Here is a 24,193-nt window from a genome sequence, read left to right on the forward strand (position 1 = left end):
TGCAACTCCCCTAAGCCCAGTAGGAAGGAGGTGGAAGAGAAGTCCTGGGAAGGGGGTTGTGGTGCGGGCTGAGCAGGGGAAGGGGAGGATTCTGTCCAGGTGTGCTTTGTCTATGTGCCTCCGTGAGGGGCTTCTGTCTCGGAACTCAGTGAAGAATTTCAGTTGGGGTTCCATTATAGGGGCCTTAGCCTGGGGCTTTCCGAGTGCCCTTGGACTGAAGGGTCTTTTGCAGGGTCTCTGGTTTCTCAGACGGGGCTTTCCAGTTCTGAATTTCCCAAGTGTTTTTATTTTAATTTTTCCAAACAGCAGGAGCAGCTCTCTTGACAGACTCCTGATTATCTTCCATAATTGGGAGGGATGGGACCCTAAGGTCCCCCCTGAGGCTCTGTCCTGGTCGCGTGGCGCAGGGTTGGGATGGCTAATGACAGCAGGGGCGGTCCTCTCTTTTCCGAATCAGCGGAGGCGGAAACTTGACACTTCGGACTTGGGAGTGGCTCTCTCAGTCTCTGGTGCTTAAAAACTTCAGCCTTGAGGCTCTATCTCGGCTTGCTGCATCCATCCCATCTCCTTTCCTGGGTGAGTTACTCTCCCTGACTCTGCAGAGAGCCTGGAGACTTGCGTCTCTGGATCATCTCCCAGGTTCCTCTTTCCAAGCGGGTTCAGGCAGAGATTCAGGAAGTGGCTTTAGGAAAGCAGGCAAAGGTCCTTGCAGGAGCATGTGGGTGGGTGTACAGAAATGAGGGGGCGAGTAGGCATGTTTCTTCCTTTCCTGGAGCCCTGATGGCACTGGGTGTCCATGCCAAACGCCTTGTGGGCTGTGGGCTTGAGGAGTTTGAAGAGTCCCTTTCTGGACCTTGTCAACCATGGAGTGGGTAAGGTGGGTGGGGTCTGGTGCTGAGACCCCCTTAGAAGAGGCAGAGAAGATGGGTCTGGCCGGATTGAGCCAAACCTGACCTCAAATGGACCTTCACCTACCCTAGGCTTCTTTACTAGGAGAGACTCTGGTCTCAACATAAATAAGCACTGGAGACAAACAACTTCCTGACCCTAAGACGGGGGTGACAACAAGAAAGGACCATTAGAACAGAGACCCCACCCGGGATGTTACCATAGAAGACTCCAAAGAAAAACCCTCGGAGGTAGAGTGTTTGCCACATGGAGAGACCGATGCAGAGGCATCCCTAAGACAGGCACTTAAAAAGGACACACAGACATGAGAGTCAGAAAAATAATTTCTGGAAGTGAACCTCAACTGAAGAACTGTTGTTTATTTTGGACCCTTTTCTTCTGACCCTTTTAGGCAAGCCACCTTACCCATTTTGGATCCCTAACACTCTTGGTCTCTTCTGGTCAGGTCAGTCAGCGAGGACATCAGCCTCTACTTCGTGGTACTAATGGCAGCGGAGCCGCTGACCGAACTGGAGACAGCCATTGAGACTGTGGTCACCACTTTCTTCGATTTTGCAGGGCGGGAAGGACGAAAAGGCAGCCTAAACATCAATGAGTTTAAGGAACTGGTCACTGAGCAGTTGCCTCATCTGCTAAAGGTTGGTAGAGGTCTCTGGGACTGAGACTGTCTATGTATGCTGGTGATAGTGACATCTGTGTTTTCCGCAAGCGCGCGTGCGTGCGTGTGTGTGTGTGTGTGTGTGTGTGTGTGTGTGTGTGTGTGTATAAAACCTAGATGAGTAAAGATGCTTTGTTGGTGCAAATGGGAATGTATTATTGGGCTCTGTCCTGCTGTCAAACAATATTGTTGAGTACTTGAGTCTGTCTGTGTCTCTCTAGTCTCATTTTCTCAACATATTACTGGACCCAGGGTAGATTCCCAGAGATTTACAGATAGTAAGAACTAGAAGGAGGCTTAACAAAAATAAAAATACACCCAGTGTTGCCTGCCTGTACATCAGTAAACCTGGCACTCAGGAGGCTGAGCCAGAAGGATCAGGAATTTGAAGCCAGCATGGGGAGACCCTTTCTCACCAAGCACCACCTAAAGTCACAGTGACCTATACTCTTAGTGTGCCCAGGTTTGTGAAGAGCATTTGTGATTACTTCCCACTACCTATGAGCATCCCCTCAGTAAGGGAGCTCATTCTACAGATGTGATTGGGGGTTCTAATTGACTCTGAGCCTGTATGCTATTCTAGTCTGTTAACCATTTATTTTAATCCTTTATGAAAATTCATAGCCACATTAGAGTGTGTGAATATGGCCGGGCGTGGTAGCTCATACCTTTAGTCCTTGCACTTGGAAGGAAGAGGTAGTCGGATATCTGAGTTTGAAGCCAGCCTGGTCTACAGATGGAGTTCAAGAACAGCCATGGCTACACGGAGAAACCCTATCTCAAACACCAACAACAAAAAAGAGTGTGTGAATATGGATTTTTTTTTCTTTTTCTTTTAGGTAGTGTCTCACTGTATAGTCCTGGCTGACCTGGAACTTGTTATGTAGTCCAGGCTGGCCTAGCCTGCCTCAGCTTTTCGAGTTCTGGGATTCTGCTACCATGCCCAGCTCTTGTTTCTTGTTTTTTTTTTTTTTTTTTAAAGACAGCCTCATGTAGCTAAGGGTGTTGTCAAAGTCCCGATTCTCCTGTCTCTACTTCACAAGTGCTGAAATTATAGGTGCGTTCCATCAGTCCCAATATGAGTATGGATTGACATTTTGTTCCATTTTCACTTTATGTGTATGGGTGTTTTGCCTGCATGTATGTCTGTGTGCTTGGTACCCACAGAAACCAGAAGAGAGCATCATCAGGTCATCTGAAACTGGAGTTACAGGTGGTTGTGAACTGCCATGTGGGTTCTGGGAACTGAAATAGAGACCTGCTGGGTGTAGTGGCACTCACCTTTAATCCTAGCACTCAGAGGCAGGCAGATTTCTGAGTTCAAGGTCAGTCTGGTCTATAGCACAAGTTCCACAAACAACAGGGATACCCAGAGAAACCCTAACCAAAACAAAACAAGATGAATTCCTTATATCTCTCTTCTAAAGATCTGTCATGTTACACCTCATTGTTCTGTTCATCAGTCCATATTTCAATAGCTGTCTCAGTATTTGATTTAACTGTATGTGTTTCATTAGCCAAAAATGTGCTAACCACCCAGCTCCTGGAGGCTTTCAAAACCTCCTCAAGCCTCCCTTTGCCTGATCACCCTGTTATTCAACTTCTTGTTTTTGTGTGTGTGTTTTTTAAACACATTTATTATTTTGTGTGCACATGCAGCACATATTCTGGTGCCTGCAGAGGTTAGAGAAGGGCATCAGATCCCCTGGGACTGAAATTACAGTGAGTGCTAGGATTATAGGAATGCACCACCTTTTGAAGCCACACATTTATTTGTGTGTGTGTGTTTCTTTTTTTCTTTTTGTTTTTTTCCAGACAGTGTTTCTTTGTGTAGCCCTGGCTGTCCTGGAGCTACTGTAGACCAGGCTGGCCTTGAACTCACAGAGATCCACCTGCTTCTGCCTCCTGAGTGCTGGGAATAAAGGTGTTCACCACCACCACCATGCGACTGCTCCAGTTTTCATTTCCATCCATCAACTTCATCTCCTCATGGTTCTTGTTGTTTAGTTCATGTTCTGAGATGAGTCATTATAATGCTTACAAACCCCTTGATTCTGTCTCTCTGTGTCAGTCAGGACCCCCTCAGACCTACATTTCTGCCTAAATCCACCACCTGTGTCTGCACTTGGAGAGCTAATCTACCTAGAGGAACACACAGCCAGGTTGACTTGTTTCACAAACTCCAAGTCTGTATTTCCCTTTGAATGGTTGGGACACAACTTTTCCTTCCTCAGATTCCAATACCTCTTTCCATATTCTCTTTGTCACTGAGAAATTAACTCCCTTGGAAAATAAGCAATCAAGGGGGGCTCCCTATCCCTAGATCTTTTACTGTGTCAGCATACACCGTGCCTTCCTTCCATTCCTCCCTCACAAGTGATCTGTCGGTGCCTCCAAGGCCAGCTCTCTGCTGGTGTCCTGGATTCCATCCCCTCTCACCTACTTAGAATTCTTGCTCCTGCAGTAACTCCCCTTTCCCTCTGCAGCTCACATTTTCCTTTTTTTTCTGCATCATTTGTATTAGTTTACAATGTGCTGGGACTCACAATAAGATCTGCTTAGAGCTCGACTACTTGGTCCTTTCTGTTCTTTTCACCTCCCAGTTCAAAGCACTTTTATCTCTTAAGAGCCAGGATCCTCTCAGATCCGCAGCAGGCTCAACACTCAAGCCTTAGTGAGATCTTCTTGGTAGTTTTAGCCTTTTTGAGGAAAATAGACTTAGTCTGTCATTGGGCCACTTTTCCCAGGCACACAGAAAAGCCTTGCTCTTCAGTATTGTGTCATTTTGTGGGGTGTAATGAGTCTTTTCTATCCTGCCAGCCAGCTCCCAAATACTGACATGGAGACTTCTTAATTATAAGAGCTTGGGCATTAGCTTAGGCTGGTTCCACTAGCTTTTATAACTTAAATTAACCCATTTATATTAATCTATGTTATGCTACTTGGCGTTATCTCTCTTCCATCTTGCATCTCCTGTTTCCTCTTTATGTCTGGCTTCTCTATGGCCAATTCTGGTCAGCTAGTCACTGGCTCTGCCCTCTGATTCAAGGTATAACTTTACTGGGCAGTCTTGGAAGTGTAAGAGGGTGTTCAAAATATCCCACAATAGTAGGGTTCATGTTAGCCACATTTCTTGCGGAAAGTCAGGCATGTCTTAGAAAGTTCAAGATGTTCTTGGGGGTGCCATCGACACAGGAATCTTTTGCTTATTTATTTTTAATACTTATTGTATTTATTTGATGTGTATAGGTGTTTTGTCTGTGTGTACAGTGTTGGTGGGGGCTGGAACAGAGCATCAGACCCCCTGGAACTAGAGTTATAGACTGTTGTTATCAGTCATGTGGGTGCTAAGGATTGAACCCAGGCCCCTGTAAGAGTAGCCAGTGCTCTTAACCACTGAGCCCTCTCTCCAGCCCTGTTTGTTTGTTTGTTTATTTATTTTTGAGACAGAGTCCCTCTGTTTGTCGCAGGCTGGTCTTGAACTTGAGATCCACCTGCCTCCCAAGTGCTGGGATTAAAGGCGTGTGCCACCCAGTCTACCTTTTTTTCCCCCCCTTTCTCTTTTCTCCTTTTTATTTTTTGATACAGGGTCTATTTATGAAGCTCTAGTTGTCTGGGAATGTGATGAATATCTCCCGTTTCAGTATTCCCCTTAAAAAAAAACATTGAGACACATTTTTTTTTCTTCCCTTACTGTGCATTCTCAAACTGGTTTTCTTCTCCCACTCTTAAAGCAGACTGATATCCAACTCACAGCAATCTTCTTGCCTCAGCTTCCTAAGTGCTGGGATTACAAGAGCACTACAACCTATTTGGATTTACTTAAATTCTTTTTTTTTTTTTTTCTTCCTGAGACAGGGTTTCTCTGTGTCTGTGTAGCTCTGTCTGTCCTGAAACTTGATCTGTAAACCATGTTGGACTCGAACTCACAGAGATCCACCTGCTTCTGCCTCCCCAGTGCTGGGATCCACCACTGTCTGCCTTAAATTCTTCCTTTTCAAACTTTTATTGGTGAGTCTCACATTTATTTTTCAAGAAGAAGTTTCAAGGCATTATGTTAATTTATTTGATTTCTGGATCTTCAACGATAGGGTATAATTATGTAGCTTTGGCTGATCTGGAACTCACTATACCAAGCTGGCCTTGAATTTACAGTAGTCCTCTTGTCTTATCCTCCCACCTGATGGGGATTACAGGCATTTGACACTATATCCGGCTCATAGCATTTTTTTTTTTTTTAATGTTAAAGAGTCCAATAAGAGGAGGAACTGTGTCTGCCTCCTGTGTGCTGGGATCACAGGCCTGTGCCATCACACCTGGTTTATGTGGTGCTGTGGACAGAACCCAGGGCTTTGTGCATGCAAGCCAACACTCTGCCAACTGAGCTGTCTTCCCAGCCCGAAGGCAGACTTTTCTTTCCTGCCATCCAGTTCCCAAATAACCACACGGAGACTTCTTATTGATTGTAAATGTTTGGTCAATAGCTAGACTTGGTACTAATTAACAGTTTAAATTAACCTATTTCTATTCATCTATGTTTTGTCCCAAGGCTTGTTTGCCTCATGTGTGTACTTCCCATCCTGCTCACTCTGCGTCTCCTGGCATCTCCTCAGACTCTACCCTCCTTTTTCCCAGCATCCTCCTAGTTTGGATCTCCTGCCCAATCACTTCCTGCCCAGCAATAGGCCAGTCAGCTCTTTTATTAACCAATGAGAATAATATATATTTACAGTGTACAAAGATTGTCCTACAGCAGCCCCATGAAGTTTCTAGAGTCCCAGGACAGAGGAAAGTACTAGATCAGGGCATTTTTTGATTGTATTTGTGTGGATATCAGGTCAGGCAGGTTTCACAGCATAGCAAAGCTGGGAAGTCACTGCTGTAGATGCTTTCTGTTTTCTTTTTGGTTTTTTTTTTTTTGTTTGTTTGTTTTGTTTTGTTTTGGTTTTTTGAGAAAGGGTTTCACTGTAGCTTTGGAGCCCATCCTGGAGCTTGCTCTGTAGACTAGGTTGCTGCTGTAGATGCTATCTGATGACATGGTTAGCTTTAGCTTGGTGAAAGCTAACAGCAAGTTAATACTTTCCAAAGGTTTTACCTGATATTAAATGGGATATAGGAGGTGGATGCTAATTGACTAAAAGACTAAGGGGCTAAAAATAGCCCAAGATGATCTTAGCCCTGTATCTGCAACATTCCAACTTTTTGAAATCACAGCATTCTAATCTGTTAGCCCTGTACACTCCCACATGGGAGAAAGAGGTTGGAGGAGCTAGAATTCAAGGCTAGCTTGAGAATTTGTTTAATATAGTGAGAATTTGTCTCAAAACAACCAAATTAACTTTCTATGCTTAGTGTGAAGAGAGAGTATTTTGGCTTTATTTTCCAATTCCTTAGTTCAGTTTTCTTAGAGGAGGCCTAATTGTGACATTGATGTATACATGCTGCTTCACTTTAAAAACAAAAACTATATATGAAATAGGATTTTTCTTTATATTTTCTTTCTTTCTTTTTTTTCTTTTTCTTCTTTTTTGTTTTATTTTGTTTTTTTGAGATAGGGTTTGTTTGTGTAGCCCTGGCTGGCTGTCCTGGAACTTGCTCTGCAGACCAGGCTGGCCTTGAACTCACAGAGATCCACCTGCCTCTTCCACATAGCAAGTTTGAGGATAGCCTGGACTACATATTAAGACTATGTCTCAAAATTTTCTTTTTCTTTTTTTATTTTCAAGACAGGGTTTCTCTGTGTGGCTTTGTAGATCAGGCTAGCCTGGAACTCACAGAGATCCACCTGTCTCTGCTTCATGAGTGCTGAGATTAAAGGCATGTGCCACCACCTCCCAGTCTCTCTTTATATTTTCTAACTGGTTAACGTTCTCCTTTTTTTAATTATTTATTTTTTTATTTTATGTGCATTGGTGTTTTGCCTGAATGGATGTCTGTGTGAGGATGCTAGATCCCCTGAAACCTGAGTTATAGTCAGTTGTGAGTTGCCATGTGGGTGCTGAGAATTGAACATAGGTCTAAATATGTAGCCCAGGCTATCCTCAAACTTGTTATGTGGCTACAAATCATTTTGAATTTCTAATCTTCCTCCCTCCACCTCCCAAGTTCTGAAATTATAAGCATGTGCCACTAGCCACGTTTACCTATTAGTGATAATTTTGTGTGTATGGTATTCAAGTATGTTAGGTAAACTCCCAAGGCCTGTGTTATATCCTTAGCTGCTCCCACTTTTTTTGAATCAGACTCTCATTAATTAGCTCAGGAGGGCCTTGAACTCAGGATCCTCCAGCCTCAGTCTCCAGGGTATCTGAGATAACTGTCTGCACCACCAGGCCTGGTTTATTTCTAATTTTTTTTTTTTGTGTATGTGTGTGGTGGGGGCAGGTACAGGCAGGGGAGAAAGACACAAGGCAGTAGCTAAGACTGGAAGCCCTGATTTAGAAAGTCTGGGTTTGAGCTTCAGCAGTGGCTTAATGGTTAAGAGCACTGGCTGCCCTTCCAGAGGATCTGGCTTCTGTTCCATTACCAGCATGATGGCTCATCACTGTCCATTCTCCACACCCCCTTTTGGCTTCAGCAGGCACCAGGCACATTCATGGTACAAAATCCACATACATATAAGATAAACTAAAAGGGAACAAGCAACCTGGACTCAAGTACAGGTCCTAGTTGTTCATCTGTGCTAGGTGCCACTACCTGGCCTTTCTGAGGTTTAAGTTTCTCATTTGCTAGGTGGACTTATCATGCCTTTCTTGTTGGATTGGTGATGTACTTCAACCTGTACTTATTGAAGATCTACTCTGTCTTTTCCTGTCTTGGTGAACAAACTTCAGCTGTGTACTTGGCAGTGAAAGTATAGTGTTGGACAAGATAGACAAGGCCCTTGTGCCATGGAAGCGTCGTTCTAGTGGATCATGAGGATCAGTGGAAATAAAACATTGTAATACCACAATGACTGGAGTCAAGGTTGTAAGGGGCTGCCCTGTTACCCTTTCCTGCCACTGGTAGTGGAAGTGCTGTACAGTGAATGAGCTTAAAACTCTGCTAGAAACAAAACAAACAAAACCCAAAAACCCCTCTGTGAATTTGCTTCACATCATCCAGAGATTTGTTTGGTAGATCTTTGCCTTTGTCCAGATGTTTACCCAAATGTTGAGCACGGAGGCTGAAGAGGTAGTTCAGTGGGTAGACACACTGCTCTTGCAAAGGACCCAGGCTCAGTACTCAGCACCCACATGGTAGCTCAAATCCATCCGTAACTTCTGTTCAGATAGTAACCTTATGGTGCTCTGAAAGAAAATGGCCCCCACAGGGAATGGCACTATTAGGAGGTGTGGTCTTGTTGGAAGAAGTGTGCCATTGCAGAGGCAGGCTTTGAGGGTTCATATATGCTCAAGCCATGTCCAGGGAGACAGTCCACTTCCTGTTGCCTTCTGATCAATATGTAGCCAGCATCATGCCAGCCTGCATGCCACCTGCCATGAAGATAATGGACTAAACCTCTGAACTGTAAGCCACTACCTCAATTAAATGTTTTTCTTTATAAGAGTTGCTATGGTCATGGTGTCTCTTAACAGTGTTAGAGACCCTAACTAAGACAATCCTTTTGTGACTTCTGTGGGCACCAGACGTGTATGTGGTACACATGCATACCATATGTTGGCAAAATACTCACACACGCATAAAATAAAATGAGTGACTCTACCCTCACTCCCTGCCAAGAAACCCCTCAGTGTTGAGAATCAAGCTCCACATGAGACATGCTTCATTCTGACACCCACCATTTACTCAACAATGACACTTAAGGCTGTAATTGTTTCTCTGGCAACAGATCCTTTCATCATGAAGGCAGGCTTACAGAATCGATTGATTGGTTTTGTAGCCGTGAGATACTTTGTCAAGAGCACCCTAGAAAAACTGTGTTTTTGCTATTCCTCTGACCTACCCTGTGGTGACTAAATCGAGATGCTAGGATGTTGCAAATGAGCAGTAGTGGCAGTAATGTAAAGGAGGAAGGCAGTTTATGCTCCGCCGTAGTGTCTGCTGGTGTCCCTTGGATATGGGACCTCAGGCAGTGCAGTCTCGGATCTATAGCCTCATCCTTTGGGCAGGTGTTGCTATCTGAGAGAAGCACCTGATGGTTCTTCCCGCTTTCCCTGCCTCAAGAGCCCTAGTTTCTAAGCCTTTTACATCTTTGTAGGATGTGGGCTCTCTAGATGAGAAGATGAAGAGCTTGGATGTGAACCAGGACTCGGAGCTGAAGTTCAACGAGTACTGGAGACTGATTGGAGAAGTGGCGAAGGAAATCAGGAAGGAGAAAGCCTTGGAAATCCAGAAGAAGTAAAGCCTGCTTGTTGGGATGGGGACCCAGCATGGCCTGCTGGGCAGAGCCAGGCAGAACTCCACTCCCCTTAATAAAGCTTTCTTCTTGAAACACAGATTTCTATTCAGATTTCTTTTTTTTGAGACTAGGGAATGGGGAAAGCTCTGTTTTTACCTGAGTTGAAAAAATGAAAATTGTAAGCACTTTGAAGGCAAGGGATGTGATTGATCTTCAAATATCCCACAGCATCTAGCATCTTACTAACTATGTGATTTTTTTTTTTTTCCTTTCTCATTTCCTCTGGTGTTGAGGACAGAACTCTGGGCCTTGAGCACATGTGGCATATCAATAGGTCTTTTCTTTCTTTCTTTCTTTCTTTCTTTCTTTCTTTCTTTCTTTCTTTCTTTTTTGAGACAGGGTTTCTCTGTATTGCTTTAGAGCCTGTCCTGAAACTATCTCTGTAGACCAGGCTTGGACTCGAACTCACAGAGATCTGCCTGCCTCTGCCTCCAGAGTGCTGGGACTAAAGGTGTGCACCATCAACGCCTGGCTTAGCAATAGGTCTTGCATTAAATAGGTGCTCAATACATAGTGATGAGTGAAAAATATGGAGAGTTGAGGCAGGCAGCTCCTGGGGCTCAACTCCATGGCTCGAGCTCCTAGCTTCCCCCATAAAACTCCTGGAGTTTGTTCTTTGGCTGGTAATGATCATAATGAATGCCTACTTAACATTTTACCCATATTCCTCTAGTTAACTGTCACAGCAGTTAAGGTTAATTAATTCAATTAATGTTTGCAGTGTTGAGGATTGACCTAAGATCTTGCATGTTAGACAATTGAGAGGAGTCACCCCCCCAGCCCTCCTTTAGCTTTTTTTTTCTTTTTGTGTTGTGTTTTAATAATTTATTTATTTTTATTTTATATGCATTGGTGTTTTGTCTGCATGTATCTCTGTGTAAGGGTGTCAGATCTTAGAGTTCCAGACAGTTGTGAGCTGCCATGTGGGTCCTCTGGAAGAGCAGTCAGTGCTCTTAACTGCTGAGCTGTCTCTCCAGCCCCCTTGTTATTGTTTGAAGATAGAGTCAACTTTGCAGGTGCCGGGGTAACAGGTGCACTACTGCTCCTGGCTTTGAGGAAACATTTTTAGGGAGGTTAGGTTACAAAGACAAGAATTGCTAGAACTGGCCTGGAGAAGTGCTGCTCAAATATGACAGGGAGAGGGAGCTGTGGTAGTACAGGGAGCTTAGGGACAGAGTTGTTCTCACTCTGCATTCTCCGACTTGAGGGGCAAGTGGTTTGTACAACTCACCACTAGAGAGAGTAGGGGTGTGGCAATGATGTAAGCCTCTTGGGCTGTCACTGCTGTAACTGTGAGTGTCCACTTGGGGCAGCTAGTCAACCAGAGGAAAATCAGCAGAGACAGATTCCCCATCTCAGGCCAGGAAAGAGGCTCCAGAGGTACCTCAAAGGGATCGCTGGGCTCTCTGACGTTGGCAGAGGCATTTGAGAGGCTTCCAGACTCCTCAGTGGGAACTCCCGGCTGAGAGACGCTGAGAAGCCCTCTGATGGTGAGACCTTTGAAGGGTCTCCATACAGAAGCCCTTCAGAGGAGCTCTCCAAATGAGACTGTTGTGGAAGAGTCCCCAATTGAGACCTGAAATACAGGGCACCTCCAGCAGGAAGACCATTTGGATAGATGCTCTGATTTCAGAGTTAGGAAGGCAATTCTGACTCTAGGCCCATGCAATCCTTCTACTGACCTCTCAGCCCTTCCACCATGGTCTGTCCTTGCCCATGAGTTTAGGTCCTAGGTCCTGGGCAGGTGAGGAGGGCTAGTTGGGTTGGTCACAGTGCCAGGAGTTTGGTTTAGGCTCCCCCCTGGGGTTCCTGGGTAGTAGATTGGAGGGCTGGTATTGACATGTTATTAAGGGGTTGGAGGGAGGGAGGAGGTGGCAGCCCAACCAGTTTGGAGAGGTTGTTACCTGCCAGGCAACTCCTTTGAGCCTTGCACATGGGTGCCCTGGGCTGCTGCAAGGTGCTGGCAGGGCATCAGGGAAGGCTCAGTGCGTTCCCAGCGTCAGGGTGCACAGCTCTGACCTTCCCTTCTACCTTTTCACCTCCATGCTTCAGGACTGGGAAAGGCCTGGCTCTGGGTTTCATCAGGCCTGAGCGTTACTAGCCAAATCAGCTCTGGTTAGGAGGGAGAGGAGATAGGAAAGTCAAAGCCCAGAGACCCTGGGGGTCTCTTTCAAGCCCCTCATCCCACAACCCCACCTTGATCAGCCTTTGCTTCTCGTGCAGACTCTCTCTGCTTCCCTGCCTCATAGCTGCAACAGGTTCCTACTCTCCTAGGTGAAATTCCTTCTGCATCTCCTTGCCTTCCTTCTCTTCTCCCCCTGGGACTCTGGAAGGTGATCTTGTGCCAGGGGTATCCCATACCCAGCCCTCCATGGCTTCCTCCTCACCGTAGGGGTGGGGACTGACTCTAGAAGTGTAGAGGGTGGGGCTCACAAAGCTGGCTCCCAGCCCAGGAGGCTGCAATAGCTGGGGTGGCTGAGGGATAAGGCCCTGGCCCTGCCCCTGGCTTCTCCTCCCTTCCCCCAGGTATAAGAGCTGAGCCAGCGCAGGTGAGCTGGCTCCTCCATCCCGTCTCTGCAGCTGCCAGCAGGTAAGAAAGTCCAGCGCCTTCAACCGAGGTGGGCATCTCTCTTCAGGGAGTACCCCAAGCCTCTCATGCCCGAGTCTCACAGGGGTGGCTGGAGGAGGTGGGAAGAATGAAGCGCAGGCGGGGCCCAGGGGGATTCCCTCTGAGTGGGTTGGCCTAGGAGCTATGACTTTAGCAGGGCAGGGACGGATGGGATCTGTGTGAAGTAGACTCCAACTGCTTAGGTGAAGGTGTATGTTGGGTACAGCCAAAAGCGGCCATGAAGAAAAGAAAGATGAGCTCTCCCCTCACCTCAAGCCTCTCCCTTCTCTAGGCAGATCATGAGCCATCAGCTCCTGTGGGGCAGGCTATAGGACAGACGACAAAACTAACTCACAGAAGGCACCATGGGACAGTGTCGGTCAGCCAATGCCGAGGTGGGCCCATTTATCTGGCTGGTCTTTCTGTTCTTATACTCTTCTCTTCTCATTATGAGGGTTCATGCCCCCAATGACTTCTGCTTCTTTTCTAGGCCTTGCCCTGTAACTACTGCCAGAAAGTCCCAAATCCCCTCCCTCCCTTATTCCTACACAGAGTGATGCAAATGGGGTTCTTCTGGAAATAGGATGTCTGGGCACATGCTGGGGCCTGCCCTGCCTGGGATTTGGGGTGGTTACCTAATCTGTGGCTTAGGGCAGAGGCCACTGTGGCCTGGAGGATGGGCTAGGGGAGAGGGAAAAGGGGCAGGATTCTGGGCTCTGGAGTGTCTTCTAGCTGCTTTCTATCTTGTTGATTTTCCAAGGCTCCTGAGAAGGATTTTGTAGGATGGGTGGGCCTTCATGACATGGGTTGTGTCTGCTATCTTCAGGATGCTCAAGAATTCAGTGATGTAGAGAGGGCCATTGAGACCCTCATCAAGAACTTCCATCAGTACTCTGTGGAGGGTGGAAAGGAAACACTGACCCCTGCTGAACTACGAGATCTGGTTACCCAGCAGCTGCCACACCTCATGCCGGTACTGAGGGAGTGGACCCCACCCCATCCAGACCCCTGACTTCCCAAGCTAGTGCTCCAGGGTTCATTGGAGCTGGCACTGGTAACCCTGCCTTTCCCTCTTGCCAACACCTGGTAGGCTCCTGTCCTCCTACTCGCCCCAGGCCAGGGTGGGGCAGGAAGATCTAGAGGTACTGTCTTGCTGAGTTGTTGTGTCTTTCCTGTCTTCAGAGCAACTGTGGGCTAGAAGAGAAAATTGCCAGCCTGGGCAACTGTAATGACTCGAAGCTGGAGTTTGGAAGCTTCTGGGAGCTGATTGGAGAAGCAGCCAGGAGTGTGAAGATGGAGAGTCCTGTCGCTCGGAGCTGAGGACCTCTTCTTGGAACTTGTTGTGGGTGTTGGGGGCAGGGGATTTTAGAGGCCCTGGGCCTGGAAATAAAACTTCTCTCTACCCCTACCACCCCATTCCCCAACCTGCACCTCTTCTCATATCTGTAGGGTCTAGGCTCAGGACAGCCTTCCCTGTGGGCTCTGTGAACTCATCTGGGATGCTCTATGGAGCTCCCGGGTCAGGAAGTTCTCATCCCAGGGGAGCTCAGGGGGTGGGTTGGGGCTGGAGAAGATATGCAGGGATCCTGGTGGGGTAAGGGCCAAGCCCTTGGTAGTAGGGGAAGGGCAGTAAGGAACTGGGCTGTGGGAAGTGATCTGAAGAATGGGGCTGGGAAGCTGGCTGGATACTTGATTCTGGAAAGGGTGTCTGAGAACCTACCCCTTCTAATCTTGTCCAACTTAAACTGAAACTCTCTGCCTTGTGCCATCCTTGCTGCTTTCAGCTCTGCCCCACCCTCCTTCCAGGGTCTGTCTCTGAGTAGGAGCAGGGAAAGCAGGAGCTGAGTTGCAAAAGAGGCTGAGCAGGATGTTACTTCAGGACTTTGGGGTGAGAGGACCAGCTAGGTGCTTGGGCATTTCTGGATGATAGCTATTTTATAATATTTGATTAATAAAAATATTGGAAAAAAGTAAAATATGTTGTCTTGACTGTTCATCTCCTCTGCCCAATATTCAGGGTCCAGGGATGAGGGGTTCTTTGGAGCAAATGGCAGAGTCATTTGTGGGTGGGAGATGTGACGATGGAGTGGTTGGCAGTGGAAGAGATTAGGAGCTCACTTCTCTCCTTGGACTTGGGTTGAGGGTGGTCCCAGTCTTAAAAGTTAGAGAAGGTATTCCTCTCAGAGAGAACGGCTCCTTCTTGCCTGGGCTGGTCCTCTGATAAGAGATGAAAGCATGTAGGCATACCTAGGGAAAGGGATGAACCATGTGTCCTGGGGCACAGCTGACTAATGTCAAGGGAAATAGGCACCGAGAAACAGGTTGCCTGGCTGGAGTTTGGATCTCAACTCTGCCACTTATGACTTTGAATTCTGGGTACTCTCTTATAGTGTGTTTCCTCATGGGGATGTGAATAGTCCTCTCACAGGAGAAGGATGTGACACGTGAAGTACTTACTGGAAAGCCAGAATCCGTGAGTAGAGAGTAATAAAAATGAGGACATTGATATGGTGGCGAAGGTTTTTATTGTAGATATGAGGGAGAGAGCAGCCAGAGGCATCTGGAAGAGTCCAGACTGAACAGGGCCAGCAGAATAGACCCGGCCATGAAAGGAGAGAGAGGGGCAAGGGAGGGGACCAGGAAAGGTGAGGATCAAGAGGACAAAGAAGGACCAAGAGAGTGAGCCTGAGGCAAATATGGCAGGTTATATAGGAATCATAAGTGGGGGAAGGAAAGCAAAGCTCAGGGGCTGGAGAGGTTTAGGGTGTGACATGGGGGGTGAGAAGTACTGAGAGGAGCCAGGGCTCTATCAAGTACTTGCGATGAGAGAGCCTGGCTTTGGTAGGCTAAATAGGCTACAGTTAGCCATGTGTCTGGGGGTTTCTTTGAGATCTGACATTTCAGTCTTTTTGTTGATGATAAGGGGCAATGTAATCTCTTCTGTAACTGCTTCTTAGTTGAAATTGGGGCATTGGTGTTGGGGGCCCTGGAAGGCTGGAAGGTTGGCTGAAGGCTGGGAAGAGAAGAGTACAAGCTGGAGGACTGTCTGTTTTGCTTAGAGCTCAGGTTCTGAGGGGCCACCTGGGGCTGGAGCGTTGCAGGCAGTTTTGGAGCAGCCTGCACTCTTCAGCTTGATTGGAAATCGTCTGGGGCAGGTATAGACTAGGGACAGAAGGTGAAGTTAAGGAGCTTAGGGGACATTTTATCTTGGGTGTACATTTGAAACTTCCAGGCCCATGATGCTGGTAGTTGCAGTGGTAGTAGAGGGAGAGGTGGGGGTGGGGGTGGGGGGTAGGGAGGGGTAGGTACCAAGAGCAGTTGAGAGAGAGAAATCCCACCCTTAGGAATAGGCAGGTAGAGAAACTTAGGCTGTTGATTGACAGAACTACTTATCTGGAGTCTGTTTGACCTGTGAGAAGTGGATCCAAGTCTCACGACTCCCTGAAGCTTACAAGAACATTTTAAGTTTATAGATAAAAGTTTTATATATATTAGCATTATCAGTCTTTGTAATCTGTACTAAAATACACATTGTAGAAAAAGCAGTTGACTCTCGCCTTCAAGTTACAGTAAAAGCTTGGGAAGTCCCTAAAAATGATTCTGAGTTAAAAGCACAAACATGCTTCCTCTATCCAGAAGACTGGGTGTATAGAGATTGGACAGATGGTTTTAACACAGTTAGAAGCACTTTTAAATCCATACTTAGAAAACAACCAGCCAGGTGGTGGTGGTACAAGCCTTTAATCCCAGCACTCCAGAGGTAGAGGCAGGTGGATCTTCATGAGTTTGAGGCTAGTCTGGTCTACAAAGGGAATTCCAGGACAGCCAGGAATGTTATCTAGAGACACTCTCCCTGTCTTGAAAAACCAAAACCCAAGCCAAACAGAATCAAAACAAAACACCATCTTAGACCCTCACAACTAACTTAAGCTTTCACATCCTCAGACCTTTACAATTTGTGCTTGCATAGCCTTCAATCACTTTCCCAGACCCTCACAATGTACACAAACTTCAAACCTTTCTTTCCACCCAGTCATTTACTATGAGACAGACACACATGGTTGGTTCCTGAGAGCAGTCATTGCAAAGCAAGCTCCTTTAAATAAAGGAATAGTAAAAAGTTACACTGAAACCTGTTTTCAGTGTGAAGTCAGCCAGGAAGGTAAAGTCTGTGCCTACTTTTCTCAGTAGGAGACCTAGTAGCTCATTTCATATGAAATGGACTGACCAGGCAGCTGTAGCTGTAGGGAAGGAGCTAGTTTGCTTGCTGCTGTTAACATAAAGCTACAGTTAGTCATCAACAGTATCAGAGACTTGAGAGGGATAAATTACAGCAGGAAGTTAATCCAGATGGCCCTGTACAAGTTAAAATGATAGACTTATTGGCTACCTAGATGGTTAGCCTAGATGCTCCATGGTGGTCTTGATGGCTTTGTTGGGGACAGAAGTATTTGGTCTTTGGCTGTCACACAGGGCAGCATTAAATCTTCAGCTACCACACAGGACAGCACTGGCCTTTGACTGCTAGACCCAGAGACCTGAGAGATTTTCCTGTGGAGGAGGAACTGGGAAAACTGTCCACAGTTTCGGCAGAGCCCTGGTGGTGGGTGAGGCATGGGTCAGTTCTTTGCCCAGTGGTTAGTGTTACAACTGTCTTATCATAGGAAGTTTTTTCCATTAAACATTTTAAGTGCCATATTCAGCAGATCTCTGAGGAGTTTGAGGACCATCATCTATTAAGTATATCTGAGTTAAGAAAACTTGTTTTTAGTTATTTGCTTTAGGCTTAGCCTTGAAAATCATTTACAGGAGGCTAAGTAAAGCTTGTCCCTGTAAAATTATGTTTGTACTTAACATGGCTTATGAGCATAGTTTTGAGTACACTATAGAATTTGATCATTTATAAGGTGGCTGACCATTAACTTGAATGTCTTAATTTAACAGTGTACAACAAGTTAGTACTTTCTATAAGATCAGGATTTTTACCATTTTATCCCTGTTAAGTTTGAGCCTTAAAAGTTGGAGATTAAGAAACTCTAGCATCAAAATAAAACTTTAAACTGTAAATAAAATCTGCAGAGGGAACTGTAAAATCTGTAAAGGGAACTTTACAAAACCATAAATATAGTTTAAGGGGGATTGGCAATCTTATTTTCTTCATTCTTTTGTTGTTGTTGTTGGTTTTTTTTTTTTTTTTTTTTTTTGAGATGGGGTTTTTCTGTGTAGTTTTGGCTGGAACTCACTCTGTAGACAAGGCTGTCCTTGAACTCACAGAGATCTGCCATCTGCCTGCTTCTGCCTCTTGAGAACTGGGTTTAACAGTATGCTTAATCCTGGCTTTTTGATCCTTTATAGCAAATGATTACAGAATCAGTTTCTTGTATGAATCAGTTTATTCCAGAAGATAAAGCTTAGAAAAGTTAGCAAAGACAAAGAGGTGAGACAGACATCTGCAAGTCAGCTACTGTTAGCCTGAGTAAATCTTAGGAATTTATAAACCTTATTTATCAAGTACACATTACTTATCAAACATGTTGTTTATTATTTAAAATGTCTTAGGAAGTCTGCCATCGAACAGTTAGCAAAGACATAAGTGGTTAGACTTATGTCTCTAAAGTCAGTTTCTGTTAACCTGGGTCGACCTTTATGACCTCAGGAATTTATTATCACATAAAAATCCATCCTAATCCAAAATATTCTGGAGACCTGATGTTGCCTCCTTAGTCTAAAAAGGAGATAGAATGATAAGCAGAGGGCTCAGTAGACAAAGAAGTTTTATATCTGCCTTAGTTGGTTTATACCATGTGGTCACCCTAATCAAGATGGTGGTGAAGTTACATCACGTGTGCTTTCCTCTTTTCTTTTTTTATTCCGAGACAGGGTTTCTCTTTATTGCTTTGGAGCCTGTCCTGAACTAGTTCTGTAGAACAGGTTGGCCTCGAACTCAGAGATCGGCCTGCCTCTGCTTCCTGAGTGCTGGGATTAAAGGCTTGTGCTCTCTTTTAACCATGGTAAAAATGGCTGCCAGACACATGGTTCCTTCCATCCAGATGAGGTAATCAGCCAAGGTGAAGGTGAGCCGCATGGCTGCTGTTGAAAACATCTATTTTTTTTTTTTTAGTAGATCTATTATTTTTTTAAACATGAGTTGAATCAAAGTTTTATATATATAGTATTGAAAGGATGAAAATACAGCTTAACTCTCTAATGACCACTAAAAGTTAGAAATTTAGAAAAAATATATCAGCATGTATTTAAAAATCACCCTAGCTGCATGCAAAGCTCAGGAAAAAAGAAAAACACATGAAATAGCTTGGTCACGATGACAGGCTTCTGGAAATTATTATTATTATTCATAACCACCTAGTTTCTGAAGAATGTTGTTATCCACAACAACAGTCTGGGAACTGTTATGGGCCATTCTGTCCACAAAGAAAATTAATAACTAAAGACGGGACTCATAGCAAAAAAAGGAAAGACAGAGAAAACAAGAGCTTCTGCCAATAAGATATAGATAACTCCCTGACTGGAGAGTACATTCTCCCAGCCGCTCAAGGACAAGGCCACTGAGCCCGCTGGTTCTTGAGAAAGAAAACCCCCTAACCTTGCCCGTGTGCTAAATCTCTGTAACCTAGGAAACCTTACTAACCATTCCAAGTTTTGAACTATCCCATGGCCTTGCTTTTAGGCCTAGTGAAAATAACAGGCTAGCTTTGAAACAGGCCTTGTTGGCTTTGATGTAAATCCTATAAAAGCTATCTCAATTCTGCCCTCAGTCCACTACCCCTGCGTGGCGTATGACTGTGGACCCCAGTGCACTCCTCATGCTATTTGTATCAAGACCGATTCTCGTGAGTGATTTGGGGTGTCGCCTTTCCTGAGTGGGAGTGTGAAGGTCCATGCTCTGCAGGTCTTACAGTATATTCTAAACAAGAATAGAGTCATTGCCAGTCTCTGGTGGTACATGCTTTTAATCCCAGCATTTGAGAGGCAGAGGCAGCTAGATCTCTGTGAGTTCAAGACCAGCCTGGTCTGCACAGTGAGTTCCAGGACAGGCTCCAAAGCTACACAGAGAAACCCTGTCTTGGGGGAAAAAAAAAAAAAAAAAAAAAAAAAAAAAAAAAGAGAGAGAGAGAGAATTGAAGCGTATGCAACAAGTTGTAGCAAATTAAAATTACCTATGTATAGATTTGTTTTGAGTTTTATGTTAAATTTTGTTACAGATTTTAAAAACATACCCAATGAATTTACAAATTCTGAGGTAGTTTACGGCATAGTCTTAAGAGACTTTTTTTTTTCCCAGACAGGGTTTATCTGTGTAGCTCAGGAACTCACTCTGTAGACCAGGCTGGCCTCAAACTCAGAGATTCTCCTGTCTCTGCCTTCCTAGTGCTGGGATTAAAGGTGTGTCCTCCACTGGCTGAGTAAGAGTGGAAAATAGAAAAACCTTAGAGATGAGACTTTTTTTTGGAAGCATAGAGCAGAGAAAGTTTAGATATAAGAGATTTGGGGGATCATTTGTTTGTGCAGTGGCAGAGGTTGTTACCATATGAGAGTATTTGAAAAACCATGACATTGTTAAGTTTTGGAGGTTTATTGAGCTGCACTGAGACCAAGCCATTTGCAGTGAGACAGGAAGCTTTAATGAAATCTGACTCTGAGGAAGAAGAGGAAAAAGGGTCATCTAAGGCCCAGGAGGGCATAAGGAAGCAGTGGGACTTCCAGGAGGGAGGGAGCTGAGAGACAGAAGCAACAAGGGTCACAGACAGGAACTCTGCCTGAGGGAGGACTCTAATACTACAGAGGCCCAGGTGGGTGAAAGGAAGCCATGGGACTGCAATTCCTATGGAGAGGTGACAAGTTCCAGGAGCAGTTGAGAGCAAAGGAAGCAGAGGAGGTGTCACAGTGATAAGGATTTCAACCTGGGGCATCCCCAAGGGAACCGAGAGCCTTGTCAGAGAGAAATGTCTCAAATCACAGAGCAGAGACACCGTTTCCCACGTGATAGGGGCTCAGTAGGATGAGAGGCGCTTTCTGGCCTACCAGTGTGTCTTTTGTAGGTAGACAAATTAGGTAGCTCCAGGGTGACACTCAGCAGAGAAGAGACACAGGGTTAGGCCAGATAGAGGAGAAAACAGCTGGAGGTGAACTGGGAGAGGCTTTTGGGAGAAGGGAAGGTTCCCAAATTTCCCAATGCTGTGACCCTTTAATATAGAATACAATTCCTCATGTTGTGGTGACCCCCAACCATAAAATTATTTAATTGCTACTTTATAACTGTAATTTTGTTATTGTAATGAATCATAATGTAAATGTCTGTGTTTTCTGATGGTCTTAGGCAACCCCTGTGAAAGGGTTGTTTTGACCCCCAGAAGGGCTGTGACCCACAAGTTGAGAACCACTACAATAGAGGGAGAGGAGTAAGTAGTAGAGAGATGTCCATGTGGTGGTTGCCCTCAAGGGTATAGAGGGCTCCAGAAGCCACACACACACACTTACTGATGAGAGATGAATGGTTAGAACAGGCAGAGGGAAGAAAAGGATGAAGAAGCAGACTGTAGAATTTGTAGTCAAATTTGGTGGGTTGCAGAAGCCATCAGAAACAAATGATCTGTACATACTTTAGTAGAGTCAAATTGGCAGACTGGTTCTGTTAAGAGAGAGGCTGATCCAAAAAAAAAAAAAAAAAAAAAAAAAGAGTATAGATCTAAACAGAATTCTCAACAGAACAATCTCATATGGTGGGAAGACACTTAAGGAAATTCTCAACATCCTTAGTCATCAGGGAAATGCAAATCAAAACAACTCTGAGATACCATCTTACACTGATCAGAATGGCTAAGATCAAAAACACGGATGACAGCTTGTGCTGGAGAGGATGTGGAGCAAGGGGAATAATACTCTTCCATTGCTTCCATTGCTGGTGGGAGTGCAAACTTGTTAATTTCTCAGAAAATTAGGAATCAACCTATGTCAGGACCTTGCAATGCCACTTTTGGGCATATACTCAAAGAAGGCACACACACACTACAAGAATATTTGCTCAACTATGTTCACAGAAATGTTATTCCTAATAGCCAGACCTTGAAAACCACCTAGATGCCCCTCAGCCAAAGAATGGATAAAGAAATGTGGTACATTCACACAATGGAGTACTACTCAGCAGTAAGAAACAATGACATCCTAAAATTTGCAGGTAAATGGACAGAACTAGAAAAAACCATCCTGAGTGAGGTAACACAGACCCATAAAGATAAATATAGTATGTACTCACTCATAAGTGGATACCAGACATAAAGCAAAAGATACCCAGCCTACAATCCAAAACCCCAGAGAAACTAGAACCTTCTTCCAGAAACAAATGGAATCAGATGCAGAAATGCACACCTAACATTGGGCCAAGCTCCTGGAGTACAATCAAAGTGAGGGAGGAGTGGTAATATGAACAAAGGAGTCCAAGACCGTAATGGGGAAACCCACAAATCCGCTGACCTGAGCTAGTGAGAGATCGCTGACTCTGGTCTGACAAATGGGGGACCTGCATAAGACCAAATTAGACTCTCTCAATATAGGTGAGTATGGTGCGATTGGGACAATATATGAGGACACTGGCAGTGGATCCATGATCTAACTCTAATGCACAGACTGACTTAGTGGAGACCATTCTATATGAGAGATATCTTGCTCAGCCTAGACACAAGGGTGTGGGGATGGAGAGATGTCCCTCAATGAGATAAGACTTAGTAGACTTCATAGAGGAGGACTTACCCTCTCCGTAGAGAAGATGGGAAGAGGGGTGGAGGGGGAAGAGAGGGGAGCAGGAGGAGAGGAGGAAGGGGGAACTGGGATTGAAACAAAAAACTTAATAAATTTTTAAAAAGATAAAAAATAAAGAGAGAGAGAGAGGCTGAGCCCTTTGGAAGGAGGCTCCTAAGTGCCCCTCCTGGATTTCGAGCATCAGATGAATGAAAATGAGAACATTGACTGCTCCTAGGTAAAGTAAGGTTGAGGAGAGGGTTTTATTGTAGATATGAGGGACAGTACAGCCAGAAGCAACGGGAAGAGTCCAGAATGAACATGGCAGTAGATAGACCCCGCCATGAGAGGAGGGTTATCTAGAGAAGACCAGGAGCCAAGAGTGGAGGACCAAAAGAGAAGCCAAAGGAAGACGACCAAGAGTGCACGCGACCAAAATGGATAAATGGATGGCTTATATAGGAATCCGAAGCTGAGGGAAGGGAAGGGAGGGAAAGGGGAGGAGAGGGAAGGGGAGGGAGGGGAAGGGAAGGGGAGAAGGGAAGAAGGGAAGAGAAGAGAAGGAAAGGGGAGGGGAGAGAAGGGAAGGGAAGGGAAGGGAAGAGAAGAAGGGAAGAGAAGGGAAGGGAAGAGAAGAAGGGAAGGGAAGGAAAGGGAGGAGAGGGAAGGGGAGGGGAGGGAGGGAAAGGGAAGGGGAGAAGGGAAGAAGGGAAGGGAAGAGAAGGAAAGGGGAGGGGAGAGAAGGGAAGGGAAGGGAAGGGAAGAGAAGAAGGGAAGGGAAGGAAGGGAAAGTGAGGAGAGGGAAGGGGAGGGGAGGGAAGGGGAGGGAAGGGAAGGGAAGAAAGGAAGGGAAGGGGAGAGAAGGGGAGGGGAGGGGAGAGAAGGGAAGGGAAGGGAAGAGAAGAAGGGAAGGGAAGGGAGGGAAAGGGGAGGAGAGGGAAGGGGAGGGGAGGGAAGGGGAGGGAGGGAAAGGGAAGGGGAGAAGGGAAGAAGGGAAAGGAAGAGAAGGAAAGGGGAGGGGAGAGAAGGGAAGGGAAGGGAAGGAAAGAGAAGAAGGGAAGGGAAGGGAAGGAAAGGGAGGAGAGGGAAGGGGAGGGGAGGGAAGGGAAGGGGAGAGAAGGGAAGGGAAGGGAAGGAAAGAGAAGAAGGGAAGGGAAGGGAAGAGGATAGGGGTGGGGTGAGAAGTGCTGAGAGGAACCAGGACTCCACAATAGGTGCTGTTAGCCACTTTTTTTTTTTTTTTTTTTTTTTTTTTGGAGGGGGCACTCTTTGGGACCTGACAGAAGTCATCGTGAGAGTGGGCCAACGTGTCCTCTCTGTTTTGGCTGCTGCCCTCAGAAGGAGGTCAAGCTGGCCAGTTTCCCCAGGTACCTGCAGGAAGGTGGGTACAGGGTCAGGCGTAAGCAGAGGAGGTGGAGGAGGGTCTTAAAAATGGATTTCTGAGCTCAGGGTGGCTGAACTGGAGAGGCAAGACCAGAAAGAGCTACTGTGTCTGTCCTCTTACTCCAGCCAACAGAAATCAGGTGTTAGATTCCTGAAATCCCAACAGCAAAGAAGTTCCCGTGGCCAGATACACTGCCTGGGAATCTAACTGAACTCGTCTGTCTTTGGTGTAGGCTGCCCTGAAACCTGGCTTTCAGTGACCTGGGTGAGAAGGGCAGGCGATGAGCCTTCCCTTTCTTTACTCTACCTTGTTGAGCTCTGCTCAGAGCCTGTGGGCTTAGGAGGGTGGGGTTGGGGGAGTGCCAGCTTCTACCACTCCCTTTAGGGTGAGGGTAGAGGGGTGTTAAAAAAAAAAAAAAAAGGTGTGTACCCCTTTAACAAGGGCCCAACCCCAGGGCCAAGTCAAGAGTTCAGTCAC

The 24,193-nt window shown here is 45.8% G+C and overlaps 2 protein-coding genes across 3 annotated transcripts; both read left to right on the top strand.

The window, feature by feature from the left end:
- The first annotated feature begins 132 nt into the window (after window positions 1-132).
- S100a13 (S100 calcium binding protein A13) lies at window positions 133-10,005 on the top strand. Its single transcript, XM_051198902.1, has 3 exons — window positions 133-576; window positions 1,355-1,547; window positions 9,768-10,005. Exons 2-3 carry the CDS (start codon window positions 1,395-1,397, stop codon window positions 9,909-9,911), a joined length of 297 nt encoding a protein of 98 aa, XP_051054859.1. The 5' UTR covers window positions 133-576; window positions 1,355-1,394; the 3' UTR covers window positions 9,912-10,005.
- A 2,427-nt stretch (window positions 10,006-12,432) lies between these two features.
- On the top strand, window positions 12,433-13,992 carry S100a14 (S100 calcium binding protein A14). Of its 2 annotated transcripts, XM_051199079.1 has the most exons (4): window positions 12,433-12,558; window positions 12,869-12,971; window positions 13,403-13,549; window positions 13,759-13,992. In XM_051199079.1, exons 2-4 carry the CDS (start codon window positions 12,942-12,944, stop codon window positions 13,894-13,896), a joined length of 315 nt encoding a protein of 104 aa, XP_051055036.1. In that variant the 5' UTR covers window positions 12,433-12,558; window positions 12,869-12,941; the 3' UTR covers window positions 13,897-13,992. The 2 variants fall into 2 exon arrangements, with proteins under 2 accessions (XP_051055036.1, XP_051055037.1); XM_051199080.1 differs by lacking the exon at window positions 12,433-12,558 and having other exon boundaries at window positions 12,853-12,971.
- The last annotated feature ends 10,201 nt before the right edge of the window (window positions 13,993-24,193 follow it).

This window comes from Phodopus roborovskii, unplaced genomic scaffold (assembly GCF_943737965.1).
Source record: "Phodopus roborovskii unplaced genomic scaffold, PHOROB, whole genome shotgun sequence".
Taxonomy (NCBI): Eukaryota; Metazoa; Chordata; class Mammalia; order Rodentia; family Cricetidae; genus Phodopus; species Phodopus roborovskii.